Here is a 13,834-nt window from a genome sequence, read left to right as displayed (position 1 = left end):
TGCTCCCAGATGTATAAGCGTGTTAATTGTGAAAAATTTGGTTAGAGATAATAAGAACAAAGGGAAAAGCACATGGGTGATGTTCATACAGAATTGTATTTAGCAAGTGTGTTGGGTGGTCAGGGATGGGATGGGATGGGATGGGATGAGATGGGATGGGATGGGATGGGATGGGATGGGATGGGATGGGATGGGATGGGATGGGATGGGAGAGAGAGATGTGTACCTTGTTCCTCAGCTTCCTTCATGTGGAAGAGGGAAATAGCTAACAGTGTTAGTACTTCAGGCAGTCATTGCTTCAGCATTGGATGTGGTGAAGGGGTCAGGGCGTGCTGCTGTGAGGAGCAGCTCTCACAGGCTTGTGTGAGACCATACATTTGCTGGCAATAGTAGAAGTCTGACATCTCAGGTGCTGGCTTCATGGCAGAAGTCTTCCATCTCTTCCCAAACTTGTCCCCCATCCCTTCATGTCCTGTTCCTGCTGCAGCTCTGTGGCACACTGCCCAGCTCAGACTGTCAGCAAAACTATTTGCATGACCCTCCTGTGTCAGTGGTAGGAACTGACTTGGTTTCAAAAGCCTATGCGAAAGGTTGCTCTTCTCCTGGCTCAGTGCAGTGATAAAGCGCAGCCTTGCAAATGGTCAGCAGCACGGTTGGTGGTTCAGCTGGTGGTTCCACTGTGGTGGGGTGAAAACACAGGCTGAGATGATGGGAAGCCCACTTGCATGGGCAGCATCTCTATAAAGCCGTGCCTGCATGCTGCCTTGGCTGATGGCGGCGATGGCTTCTGGGGATGCGTCCAGCGAGCTGCAGGGAAAGAGCTGCTGCTATGTCTTTCCAAAAGGAATCGGAGAGGGGTCAGCAGCAGGGTCCCTCAGCTGGTGCTGTGGGGCTGGTGAGTTGTTAGTGGGGTCAAACCCTCCCTCGGGATGAGGTATGGATGCCTCCAGAGGAGCCAGCCAGCTGAGATCGCAAGCAGCCCCAAGCTTACGGTTGCTTAGGTATGGAGAGGAGCTAGTAACAACATAGAGTAACTTTGGCCGTGCTTTGACTGTTTTTCTGGGTTTTTGACTCAGCTCAGATAGCAAGGGCCATCGGAGAGCATGCTGGTTCACTCTCTGAAGGCAAACGGGCTCCTATGAGGAGTCGTAGGTGACCATCTCCTGCCCGGGGATTAGCAGCCTGGTGGCGTGGGGGCTGCTCAGCAGAGTTTGCACTAGACAACAGGGTCTGCACCCGCCTTGTGTCTTTTGGTCTCCCTTTCCGCAAATTCCTGTGGACTGTGTTTCTCATCTTGTCAAGCTCCTGGGAACGCCGGGGATGGGACGTTCCAGCAGGGCAGCAACATGGTGTGCCTATTGCATTGGCTCTCTTGTTGGGACAAGCCAGCACCGGGAAGCTTGCCCCACCCTCCCTTTCCTCAGCGGGTACCGCTGGTGCTGGGACAGGGCATCCAAGGCCTCCTGGCCCATTTGGGGCTGATGGAGAGTAGCGTTGCTGCTAACTGGAGAAGTGGGAACAGGACCAAAGGCTTCCCTGTGACACCTCTCGCCCGGCTTTATCTCAGCATCAGTATTACACACCTATTAATTACCACAAAAAATGTTGTATTTCAGTTCCTGTTTATTACCACACAGGAGAGGGGCCATGTGCTCGCTTCAATTTATTTTCACACTTTTAGCCACTATCTGCTGGGAAGTTTTACCACTTGCCTGTAGCTAAAAATATTCATTGTAAACTTATTGTAGTTATTTTTGTCCCCCATGTTAAAGATACACCAAAACAGTCAGTGAGGAAATACTTCCAGTTCTGCAGTTCTGGTTTTCAGATGTGACATTTTAAAAATATTGCGGAAGTTAACAAGATGAGTATGTGCAGCTTACTTTCAGGTGGAATTACAAAATTATCCAACAAGATTTGTAAAATGTAAGTAGAAATCTATACCATTGTACTCCAAGGACATTTATCCCTTAATGTTCTGACACAAGAAGCATGAATTTTCAGTCCTCAGCTGTTCAAAGTAGTTTGTTTGCTCTTTTATGTACGTTGCTTATTGTTGTTTTTTCTGTCCTCCCACATTTCTGTTACTGTGCCTGGATTTTTTTTCCCCCTGTTTTTGTGGAGAAGTTGCTTGGATCCAGAATTTGACCTTTGACCTGATGTTTCGTATGTCTGGAAAATGTAACTGTCTGCAAATTTTCCATTTGCTGCTTTTCGCTCAAGTATTGGGGTAGAGAAAAAAGCACTGAGCGGCCTGCATTAAACCTGTGATGCCTTTCCTTCTGGTCAGAGCCAGCTGTGTTCAGGTCAGAGAGGAGGCAGCAAGAAGATTTTTGGCCAGATCACTTTCAAACCTGTGTGACGGGATTGCTGAGCATTCGCTTATTCCTTTCTTAGGAAGCCAAAAGGATGGAAGTTAAACATTTGGTTGAAGCGGAGGAAGTAGTGCAGGTGTTCTAATAAGGACTGCATGATGTTGAAATGTAAATAATTAATTTGCAAACACATGCTTTTGGGCATATTGCAAGCGTAAGGTCAGGTCCTTATTTTTATTCAGACCTTAAGCAAATCCTTAGTGTGTTTTGACACAAGAAACAGGTGAGAAGAGAGGTGGTGGGACCGTAGAGGTGTAACTGCAGTGCTGAATGCACTGTAGAACCCCCCCAGCTCGCATGCCAGCGCAGCCATAGCAGACAAGAGCTCTGCAGAGGTTCCTGCATGAGATGTGTAATTTAGTCAGGCTGAGTAGCCCTACTATTTTAGTATTGCCTGTGGTATTTCCAGTGTCTTTATAGAGTGCCCTACAACCTGCCTTTTTATATAGAATTAATCCAGTGGGATTGAAAACTATACCGTGAAGTAACTCTGAAGCTGCACGTTACAAGTGCGTTATCTGCATTTGGGTGGCATTAGCAAGAGACAGCTTGTGGTAACTATTGTGATAATCTGTAACTTGACAAAACAACCAGCAGTTAAGTTGATGTGGTTATTGTGACCAGGAAAAAAAAAAAAAAATAGAGCAACATTTAAGGTAACTCTAAAGCGAAGAGGTCCTTTATGCTTTACCCCCATGAAGCGGCAAGCATTTCTCAAGCCCTGAAGTAAATGCTGTTTTAGTCACTGCTTCTTGTGTAAGGGAGTAGGAAGCCAAGGTAAAGATCCCCTCCTGCGTACTGGGGACTAATGTCTTGTGGGGCAAGGGCTTCCTACCGAAGAGGGAGATAGCTCAACAAGCTCTGCCAGGCTCTGAGCAAGTTGATCCCAGGTGTACAGGTGAGAGGGTGAGAACTGGAATAAATGCATGTGGGAGGCAGCACTGTTGCTTGGGACTGTGCTCGTGTTCCTCTTCTGCGCACTAGAGAAGAGGGCAGCGTGGCTGGGCGTCCCTCTGAGCCACGTGGCTTTTTGTCTGTAGTGTGGAGCCCTGGGCATCCGTGCTATCGCTTTCGGGGGGAGCGTAGGCTCCCCTCCTTCCCTCGTAAGTACCTGTGTAGCAGTAGCTCTGCTTTTTGCAGAGCTTAGGCAGGGACTGATCACAGGAGCAGAGCTCCGTATGGCCTTTCGTCTTCAGATGTAACAAAGCTGAGTTTTCCACACCTTGCGGTGTTTGGCTTTCTGCACCAAGGTAACGTTTTGCTTGCGGCGAGGTGGGAGTTACAGGGTTCAGCCTCTTGATGCCCTCTCTGGACTTCGGTGCTGCCAGTTCGTGTGTGACTCCGACAACCCAGCAGGCGTTTGTGGAACGCCTTGTAGAAACCCGGAGGCATTCAGGCAGTCGTATCCATTGCTGCCGTGGTTATCCCGGGAGGATCCTCTCCGGCTGTTTCAAGGCAGCAGCCAGCATCCCTCTGAAGTAGCCGCTACCCAGCCTGTTTAGCTCATTGCCAGCAGGAGGTCCAATTAACATTTTGCAATACTGGCAGTTCCATATGGAAACTACCATTCAGCCGCCTACATCTGAACTTCAGCTTTTTCCTTTCATTTAATTAAAACACAATTAAGTCAATTAGCTCATGACAGAGTTTCCCCAAAGTTAAACTCCAGATGTATGGCAAGGCAAAAGCATTCAGATGCCAATTCATTGTGCTGCTCGGAGGTAGATTATAGCTCTCCCATTTGTCAGTTTATCCACTGGGGATTAGTTGCATTTTTTCCCTTCCAAGCAGAAAATAAAAAGGGAGAAAGAAAAAAGACCCATCTTTCCATCTGGTACTGGTTAGGAAAAATCAATAGAACATTACAGAATTTGAGAGATTTATTAAAAATGACATTGATAGTGTCAGAATGACTTCTGGGTTTTAATGACCACGTCAAACATTTTACCATGCAGCGTCTCGATTTTTTTTACAGTAAGCTCCAGGAATAAGCAGCTTACCATACTCTGTAGCAAGTCGATGAGTTATTGTTCTTGTCACTAAATGGGGATAATGTGCAGCTGCATAAACATGTTGATTTTGTTGGCATAAACCTCGCGACTTCCTACTCTGTGCCCTTTGGCAAGACTGTATAGAAAATCATAACATTGTCAGAAGAGGTTTTGAGGTCTTAATAAACCAAGATGACTTTTTCAGCACATCCCTGCGAGGCAGTTGGATGCAGTGAGAGGAGGAGAAAAAAATAAATGTACTAGCTAACTGGTGGTTAATAAGCATCAGAATCATTCAGACTCAGATCCACACATGAGGTAGCTTTGAACTGAAGCCATTGCATCTTCTGTTGTGTTTCTTAATTCATTTATGGTTAGATGTGGCAATGCCCTGAGTCACCTGTATTACAATAAAAGGGCTATCCTCATACACTTTAAGGGTGATGTAGTGATACCTTGGTAACAGGGCAAGAAACCCAATGCTAGTGGATGTGTTAGATGCCAGTACTACCTTAGTACCTCGATATTGGCAGAGCACTTGGTTCAGTGCCTTTTCCCCTCTTGGTTGTCTTCTGCAGCAGTGGGGAGGAGGGGAGGCTGGAGACAGACCTCTCCTTCCTCTGGCCACTCTGAACCTTGCTTTTTTTGACAAGGATCCAGAGCAGAATTGCAGTGCGGGTGAGTGAGTCTTGGGAGGCGAATGGGTGGGAGAAGGGGTTGCAATGTGGAAGGTGCAGCACCCAGAGGGATGGAGAAAAGAAAGAGCTTGCCACTCTGCAGGTGCAGTTTTGTACTTAACATCCCCAGTGTGAGAAAGAATCCCTTAAATATACATCCCAGTCCTCCAGCAAGATTTGATCAGTTGTGGAGAATGGTGCAGGCAAGGGGAGTAGAGAGACAGAGGAAATAAAAAACACTTCTGACTACTCATCTGGAAGGTTTAGTAGCATTGGAATCCTGTAATAATTTTTTTCAGTATGAGAAAGATTCGAGTGTTATTGTACATTCCCATCTAAAGTGCTGAATCACAGAATCACAGAATGTTTGGGTTGGAAGGGACCTCTGTGGGTCTAGTCCAACCCCACTGCCAAAGCAGGGTCACCTACAGCAGGCTGCACAGCACCTTGTCCAGGCAGGTCTTGAATATCTCCAGAGAAGGAGAATCCACGACCTCCCTGGGCAGCCTGTTGCAGGGCTCCGTCACCCTCAGAGTGAAGAAGTTCTTCCTCATGTTCAGACGGAACTTCCTGTGCTTCAGTTTGTGCCCATTGCCCCTTGTCCTGTCGCTGGGCACCACTGAAAAGAGTTTGGCCCCATCCTCCTGACACCCACCCTTAAGATATTCATAAGCATTTATTAGGTCCCCTCTCAGCGTTCTCTTCTTCAGGCTGAACAAGCCCAGCTCCCTCAGCCTCTCCTCATAGGACAGATGCTCCAGTCCCCTCGTCATCTTCATAGCCCTCCGCTGGACTCTCTCCAGTAGCTCCTCATCTTTCTTGAACTGGGGAGCCCAGCCCTGGACACAGTACTCCAGATGGGGCCTCACTAGGGCAGAGTAGAGGGGAAGGAGAACCTCCCTCGACCTGCTGGCCACACTCTTCTTAATGCACCCCAGGATACCACTGGCCTTCTTGGCAGCCAGGGCACACTGCTGGCTCATGGTCAACCTGTCGTCCACCAGGTCTCCCAGGTCCCTCCCCACAAAGCAGCTCTCCAGCAGGTCCGCCCCAAGCCTGTACTGGTGCATGGGGTTGTTCCTCCCCAGGTGCAGGACCCTGCACTTGTCCTTGTTGAACCTCATCAGATTCCTCTCTGCCCAACTTTCCAGCCTGTCCAGGTCACGCTGAATGGCAGCACAGCCCTCCGGTGTATCCACTACTCCTCCCAGTTTTGTGCCATCAGCAAACTTGCTGAGGGTACACTCTAACTCTTATTCTAGGTCTTTGATGAAGAAGTTCAATAAGACAGAGACTGTTTTTCTCACAGAAGGCTTCTACACCTTGCATCACCCGTGCTGTATATGAATTCCTGTATCTTTGTAAATGAGTGATCTTCAGTAACTTAGTACGGCATCACATTCCTCCTGGTGTTCTCTCTCTTGCTCGTGGCTGAATGGCCCCAAAACTGCTTGCTGCAGAGGACCATGACTTCTACTCACATGGTGTTCTTCTTTGGGAAGGGATGGATAGTTGATTTCAGCCCTTATTTGTTCAGAGGGGGGAGGAACCCAAGTCCTCCACTTACCCTGTGAATGATGTAGGCCAAAGCATGCTTATTTTGTGGTCTCACCCAGGTTCACATGGTATGTGCCAGGCTGTGTCGCACTGTCAGGCTCATGGCTGGAGCATCCTGGTGTCCTGTCTGGAGTGAGTGTCCTGGTGTCCCGGACATAGCTGTGAAGGTGGTCGAAGCCGCCTGCCCAGCCTGGGCACCGGCTCCCACCCCATGTCACAGCTCGCTCCTCGCCCAGCCCTGACACCTCAAGTGTTTGTAGGACCGTGCTGAAGACTAATTCACTGAAGTGGCCCAGGTTAGAAATAACCTTTTAAAAAGGAAACAGGGGGGGAAAGGGAAGCATTTTTGGTTGGGATCATTCAGAGATCTGCTTGCAATGGAGCCCAATGAACAGTTATATTTTTGCACCTGAAGGGATGGCATATTTTTTTAGAGTCAGGAATGAGCAGATGGAAAGGCAGAGAAGAAACATCCCAGGCTGACTTCATCACTAAAGCCACTCTGCTGTGAAAGTTTTAATGTCATGAATTACAGCACCTGTACCTTCAGAGTCAGGGAGCATCTCATCAGAGTTTCTCAGGCTCCCAATAGCACAACTTTTGACATACACACCTAAGTTCTGCCTGGTTTCTTTTCTTGGATGTCACCCTAAGTGCTTTTTACTCCAGGATCTCAAGAATCTTTGTGATGAGAATAAACTAATTAAACCTCATTTATTAGCAGTGATTCGAGTGTACTTGTCATCAGCTTGGAGTCTCTCTAAGACTAAATTAAAATTATTCATGTTTTTCATATCATGCATTGCTATTGGCCACACAGCACAAAACTCCATTTAAGACACCGTTCAGATAACAATTATTAAACAGGAACTTTATGAGACATTCCCTACTAAATTACAACGAAGTTATCTCATAAACTCTTTCTCGTTAGGACTAGATGTGTGTGTGAACTAACGTAAGAAGGAATCTTAAAACTATATGGATTCAGTAAAGGATTCTTCTACTGAAAAATGTTTGGAGTGTACTCCTACTGTAGCTAGCTACTTAATTACTCAGATCTGACCTTTTTTAAATCATCAGTGACTCAAATTACTAGTAGTAAACTACAAACAAGGAATTTTGATCTGTTAACTGTTAAAATATGGTTCTACTAGAAAAAGAATAGCGTAAGGACAGGATGGTGTTGGGTTTTTTCCCCATATATGTTGTATTACTCCTAGTATTCATTTGTGAGGTTAGGTTCTTCTACTGCTTTCCACTGTCACTGCCAAGAGTAAAAATACACAGAAGGAAAAATACAGAACAACTTACAGCGTGAATGTAGCCTGCTTTTTCTGATCATGAATTTTCTTTAAGTCAAAGCTTTTAAAAATGGTATTACTGTGTTCCAGATTGAAAGGCCTGAAACCAGCAGAGTCACAGTTATTTATTTGAGAGTAATTTATGTTAGACTTGCTTGAAATGATCTGATGGATAGTTTTTTTGTTGCATTTTGCTTTTGTAAAGTTAGTTGTAAGTTCTTACCTGAAGAAGGTGTTAGCGTGTGTCAGTGCTGACATGGATGCCTCAGTGCTGAAGTGTACCATGCCCGGGGAAAACAGTGATGAATGCACATGCCTGCTTCAGCCGCACAACATCTCTGGAGATCACTCACAGCAGAAGAGTGTCTCCTAGGCAGCTACAGAGATCAGTGTTGCTCATTGCAAGTAGCCTTCCTAGGATAAGACGTGCTCAGGCATTTCCATCTTTGGGCGTTTACAGGAAAATTGGGGCCATCCGTAAGCTGATCTAATCGTTGTGGCTGCCCACAAGCTCGGGGAGGGGCTGCCCGTTTTGTATCCCTCATCTAGCTCATGGCCTGTGCCAGCGTGACTGGGCTTTGCAGTGTCTCAGGTAGTGCTGTAGGTCTTTTACGACAAGATCTCCTCTTTGCATGATGTCAACATATGTGGTTCATATACTTCCTTCTTATCCGTCTTATGTACACATTTTATCCTTCAGATGTAAAACCTACACCTAAGGCAAAGGACTGGAATATAATAACATAAACTATGCCATAAACTTGTAAGTCCTCATGTCAAACTTAGTAATGATGTTTACTGAAGGCAATGAAGTGACTCACTGGCTTTTTTAAGATGGTGGGCAGAAGGCAGGACTTCAGGACACTGTACAAATAAAAGAATAACGCAAGTGACCAAGCCTCTCTAATCTTGGAAAGCTAAGATGTTTCCTTTCATCTCAGTGAATATGTATAACATTTATAATGATTAATAGAAGGTACATAAGCTCTCTGAGGTGAAAAATACACCGCTTTATTCTTAAATAGTACATGACCTATAAAGCAAACAGTGTCAATCTTAAACATCAATTTCCTGCTGAGTGTTTCAAAGATGAGGAGTAATAGCTTTTGAAAAGATCTTTCCATAAATGCTCTGGAACGTCATTGCTGAAATTGTTTTCTTTCCTAGGCAGTTTATTAATTGGTAAAATGTGCTACCTTATGATTGCTTTGAATATATCTAAGTCCTTTTTCCTGGAAGTGTTACTTTATCTTTGATTACTTCTGAAATCAATCTGTGATGTTTGGCCATGCTTATTCCTTCTTTCAAACGAAGGAACTGGTACAAGGTCGATGGTGTAGTAAATTCCCAATTATGAGACCTTGTTGAACTCATTTGATAAATCAGCTCCTCATCTTTTGTTGTTGGAATGAGTTAATGTTGAATCCTGTTTTCAAAAGTTGCAGTCTTCCCTAACAGAATTACTCGCCATGAAATGGATCCCTTTTTTCGTGTGTTAGCTCATATGAAGCAGACAGATTTCTTTAGCTAGGATGAATATCATTATTTCAGAATTAAATATTTTCAGCAGAGGGCAGAGCAGAGACTGATGCAAATCCATACTTCTCTGCGGGGAGCTATTGGAGCCTTAATCCTCCTCCATTCCTGCTGGTAGGTACTGGAGGGAAAAATTTACATGAGGCTTTTGAGAAAGTGGTTGCCTACAACAGACTGGACTCCACGACCCAGGAGGATTTGAAAAGATCTATGTTTATAAAGAGTGTGCTGTCTATCACCAGGGTGCAGGCTCTTCACGTCAATAACCCAGCCTTCCTAAGCCGGTGGAGACAAGAACATGAGTTTTGTCCCACTGCCTCCAAGGAGCGGGTGGCTTTTCCCTCTAACGAGCTGATGGACTGCCTCTGCCAGTGCGATAATGCTTGGCTCCTGTCCCAGGACAAAACTCTTCAGCCACCAGATCTTGGTCTCTTTTCTTCAGCACTTCACTTCTGATTCTTTGGATTTACTTGCACAGATTTCACAGAGCAACCGTGTCTTTCCACATCCCTTAGCACTACATCCCTTGCCTGGGAGAGACCTCAGGAGGTAGCTCAGTTCAGTCCCTCACTCAGAGTGGGACTGTTACCAACAGTGGGTGAAGTCAGCCCTGGCTTGCCTGACTGAGCTTCCAAAGCCTCCCAAGACCTGCTCCAGTGCTGTGCCGCCTACCTCCTGCAAGTGTTTTCCTTACGTCTAAGCCAGCTCTCCCCAGATGTGAGCTGTGGCCTTTGACCCTTCTTACAGCAGCTGGAATTGCCAAGATAAATTTAGCCCTCTAAGCTTTGTAACTACCTTCCAAGTAAATGTGCTTCTCCCTTAGATCCACAGTTTCGAGCAGAAGCTTCTGTATTCCGTAAGGGATTGTACAACAACAATAGGCAGTGACTGTAAGCCTAGACAAAAGTGTGATCCCTAATTCCAGATGAGGGACCCCCGCAGAGGTCTTTCTGCTGTCCCATGCCCCTCTCTGTCTGCAGATCTGCTCGCTGCCTTTGGTGGTCTTCTCATCCCCACCTCTCACACAGCTGCTCAGAGTCTGTAGGGTGGCGGCTGGCTTGTTTTAAGGGAGTTTCTGCTTAAACGTCCCTAAAGATCTCGCTGTTATGTTCTCTAGGATGAGCAAGCAAGGAAGCTGGGGTTTTGTACTTGTGCAAGGGGTAGACATATCTGGGTCCTTACCAAAATCTTGGCTTTTTACATTTGAAGCCCATTTATGTGCCTTTCTTCCATCTTATCTCCACATTGTAGACCAGAAAGTACTCAAGCAAAACACTTAAATAAAAGCTTTAAATTCCAATACATCTAAATAATAGTAATTATCATGGAGAAGTTTTCCATATCTCTGTTCCATCTCTCTGGCAGTATAGAATTTATTACATTTTATGGCATAACTCTCTCGCATTTTTTGATTTAAATGCTATCATTTTCATACAAATTTATATCTGGTTTTAACTTCATAAGACTTCAGTAAAGTTATACAATGGATCTTTTTTTCCCAGTACTTTATTTCAAAACATTGGAAATAAAGTTTCTTGGACTCCAATTGCATTACATCAGCTTTCTCACAGAAAAGATTTTTTTTCTTAGCATCCTGGATCAATCTAAAGTCTAGGACAAATATAGGACTCATTAAATGCCATTTGTCTGAGAAACAGAAGAATAAGATTGCACCATGATGTTATGTGTCTGAATATGTATCTTTTTAGCAGCTAGGACACAGGACCAGGATTCAGGAAGCCATTTGGCAAACATAAAATTAAGCACTTAACAATCCCGTGCTTCATATTTTCCATCTGTAAAATGGGGACAGTGATATTTCCTTCTTTGAATAGCACTTTCTGATTTAATGATCTATGATTATCATTATTACTGTTGACAGTGGCATCAACTCTGTTCCGAATTGGTTATAATTAGAATGTTTAGATGAATGAAAGCGATTACAGAGCCCTTATGCTGCAAACATTGAAGCCTGTGATTAATTTTATGTACGTAAGTAATCGCAGTTACTTCACTGAAGCTGCTCACGTGAATAAAATTAAGCACATCTGAAGTGTTTGCAGGACTGTGAATGGAAGGCCATAAGAAACCTCAGTTCTTAAATAGAAATAGATAACAGCAGACTTCTCAGGAAAATTTCTGGGAAATTTATTTTAACTGTATGCTACGGAATGTTGTGGAAATAGTCTTAATTTAGTTCACAAAACTTGATTGTACAGCCATCAATGATAAATATTGGCTTTCATATCACTCAATATGTGTTTGCAGAAAAGTAATCCTTCGTTAAATTTTGGCTATAGCCCAGAAGCTTATTGTTAAATACGTGTTGTTAATAAGAAGCCTGACTCACAGCAGGCTGTGCTGTGAATGACTGATTACTAGGGACGTCAAACGGACCTATTTCCGTTCCGCTGCCAGAACAGTTATCTTTAGAGCTCGCTTAAGAAAGAATTTATTTTACTCCAAAGAAATAGTTTATGTTTTTACATTGTAAGGGTTTTGTTTTCTGTATGATGACAGCTAGTTATTCAGCTTTACCAAAGGAAGGGAAAAAGTCACCCAAATATGTGTTGAAAGAAATTCTCCAGTAGCGCTGAAGAGCTGCAGAAGCGTGCAGACGTGCCAGATGTGCATCATGAGGAGCACGCTCTGGCTCGCCGCAGCTGAGGTGCTGGGCAGCAGTGAAGCCTAGGTCTGGCTGAGCTGGGGACGGGCTGGTGACACCGAGCTGCAGTCAGGTGCCCTTTGGCTACCTTCTGGGACAGAAGACACGTGGACCCACACGCAGCCTATTGCAGTCTGGTGGTGGAGTTCAGCTCTCGGGTACCATTTTGTTTTCCATCCTTCAGTTACCTTTACTTTTCTTGTTTGTACAGTTGATGGTTTGGATAAGGCTTCAATTGCTAACTCGGATGGACCAGCCCCAGGATCCCAAACTCCCCCCTTCAAGAGGAAGGGCAAACTCTCTACCATTGGAAAAATCTTTAAACCTTGGAAATGGCGGAAGAAGAAGACTAGTGAAAAATTCAGAGAAACGTCAGCAGGTATGTCTGTGGCCCTTTGGTGGCAAATAGTAGAAAACACTGTGGTGGCTTTGCAGAGTAATATTTGAAAAGCTCTTGGAGCTTGTGGCAGGGATCATTTAGGCACAGTATTTGACATACAGAAAACCAGTTTGATCCTTGGCAAGGAAGCACCTAACCTTGTTCAGCTTCTGTCCTGAACCTATTACCAAAAATATGCAGTTTGTTTACTATATATTATATATGATGTTCTTTCATGTTGACAGTACTCTTTTTTTTAAAAAAACTGAGAAACACTAGGCTCTATATTATGTATCCTCAAACATGTTGGAAATGTCTCTGCATCCTCCTAATAATCATTGACTTGGATTATGAAACAAACCTTGCCTTCATGGGGACACAAGTTTGGTCTATTCAGAGAAGAGAACCAGATGTGGCCATGCCGAGCAGAAGAATGAGGATCAGCTTTGCGACCGCTGGCTTCGTGCAGGCTGCTCTGCCCCCTCACTCCCCTGTTAGCGAGGCTTAAAGAATGGTCTGAAGTAAAATGCTGTGGTCGAACTATATTCCTTCTGAAAAAGCGGAATATTGAGGGATGGGATTCAGTTGACTAAATGGAGGTGCTTGGTGCCTCCTGACATGCTCTGGGGTGTCCTGGCTGCTCTCCCAGAAGGTTCTGCATCGTATTTGCCATCCCCATGCAGACATCTCTGAAACCCTGGGGCATCTCAAGTGGCTGTAGACACCCACATTTAGCAAACTGAATGCCACCCTGCATATATGTGTGTGTGTGTCTCTGCGTCACAGCTTTGGCCAAGCTTTCTCCAGAAAAATCCCAAACTTCTGTTTTGGGATTCAGATATTTGATGCTATGCTTTTCTAAACTTGAGCTTAATCAAAGTCCAGGGAGCATCTATGAGCTCTTCAGCCTCATTACCACAGTGCAAGCCCTCTCTCCACTGTCTTCCATGGCTCTAGGCAATAAAACCAGTACTAATCTCCGAAAGTGTCCTCGGTAGGCTCTCCTGAACTCTTACACTGCTTGACATTTTAAACCCATAGCAAGCCCTGACAATTACAGCAAGGAACTCTATGATTTTGCAGTGTAGCTTCTAAAACATGCTTTATTTACATAAAAGGCAAAAAGAAGCCATCTTCTGTGGTGCCATCATCACTCCAGATACCAACAGTAGTTTTGAACAGTCTTTCTGAGATTCACAAACCCTTCTCTCAATCTCTCTTTCCTTTCTTTTTTTTTTTTTTTTTTTAATTTTGCTGGGTACCCTGCAACAAAACCCCCACAATTTCTTCCACTACTGCAATCAAAAAAAATCCCCTCAGTCTGCTGTCTTCTTCATTGCTTCCAGTTTTTTT

The 13,834-nt window shown here is 44.7% G+C and overlaps 1 protein-coding gene across 5 annotated transcripts in view; it reads left to right on the top strand.

Annotated features, from left to right (window-relative positions):
• Nucleotides 1–13,834, top strand: part of PHACTR2 (phosphatase and actin regulator 2) — a 142,574-nt gene that overhangs the window by 77,678 nt on the left and 51,062 nt on the right. For all 5 annotated transcript variants that reach the window (XM_075413900.1, XM_075413896.1, XM_075413898.1 and 2 more), the window contains exon 2: nt 12,314–12,481. In XM_075413900.1, the coding sequence (XP_075270015.1) occupies nt 12,314–12,481 (168 nt within the window). The remainder of the gene's footprint in view (nt 1–12,313; nt 12,482–13,834) is intronic.

The sequence above is a fragment of the Opisthocomus hoazin genome, chromosome 2, assembly GCF_030867145.1.
Source record: "Opisthocomus hoazin isolate bOpiHoa1 chromosome 2, bOpiHoa1.hap1, whole genome shotgun sequence".
NCBI lineage: Eukaryota > Metazoa > Chordata > Aves > Opisthocomiformes > Opisthocomidae > Opisthocomus > Opisthocomus hoazin.
Note: the sequence above shows the minus strand (reverse complement) of the source record. Positions and strands in the feature narration are given on the sequence as shown.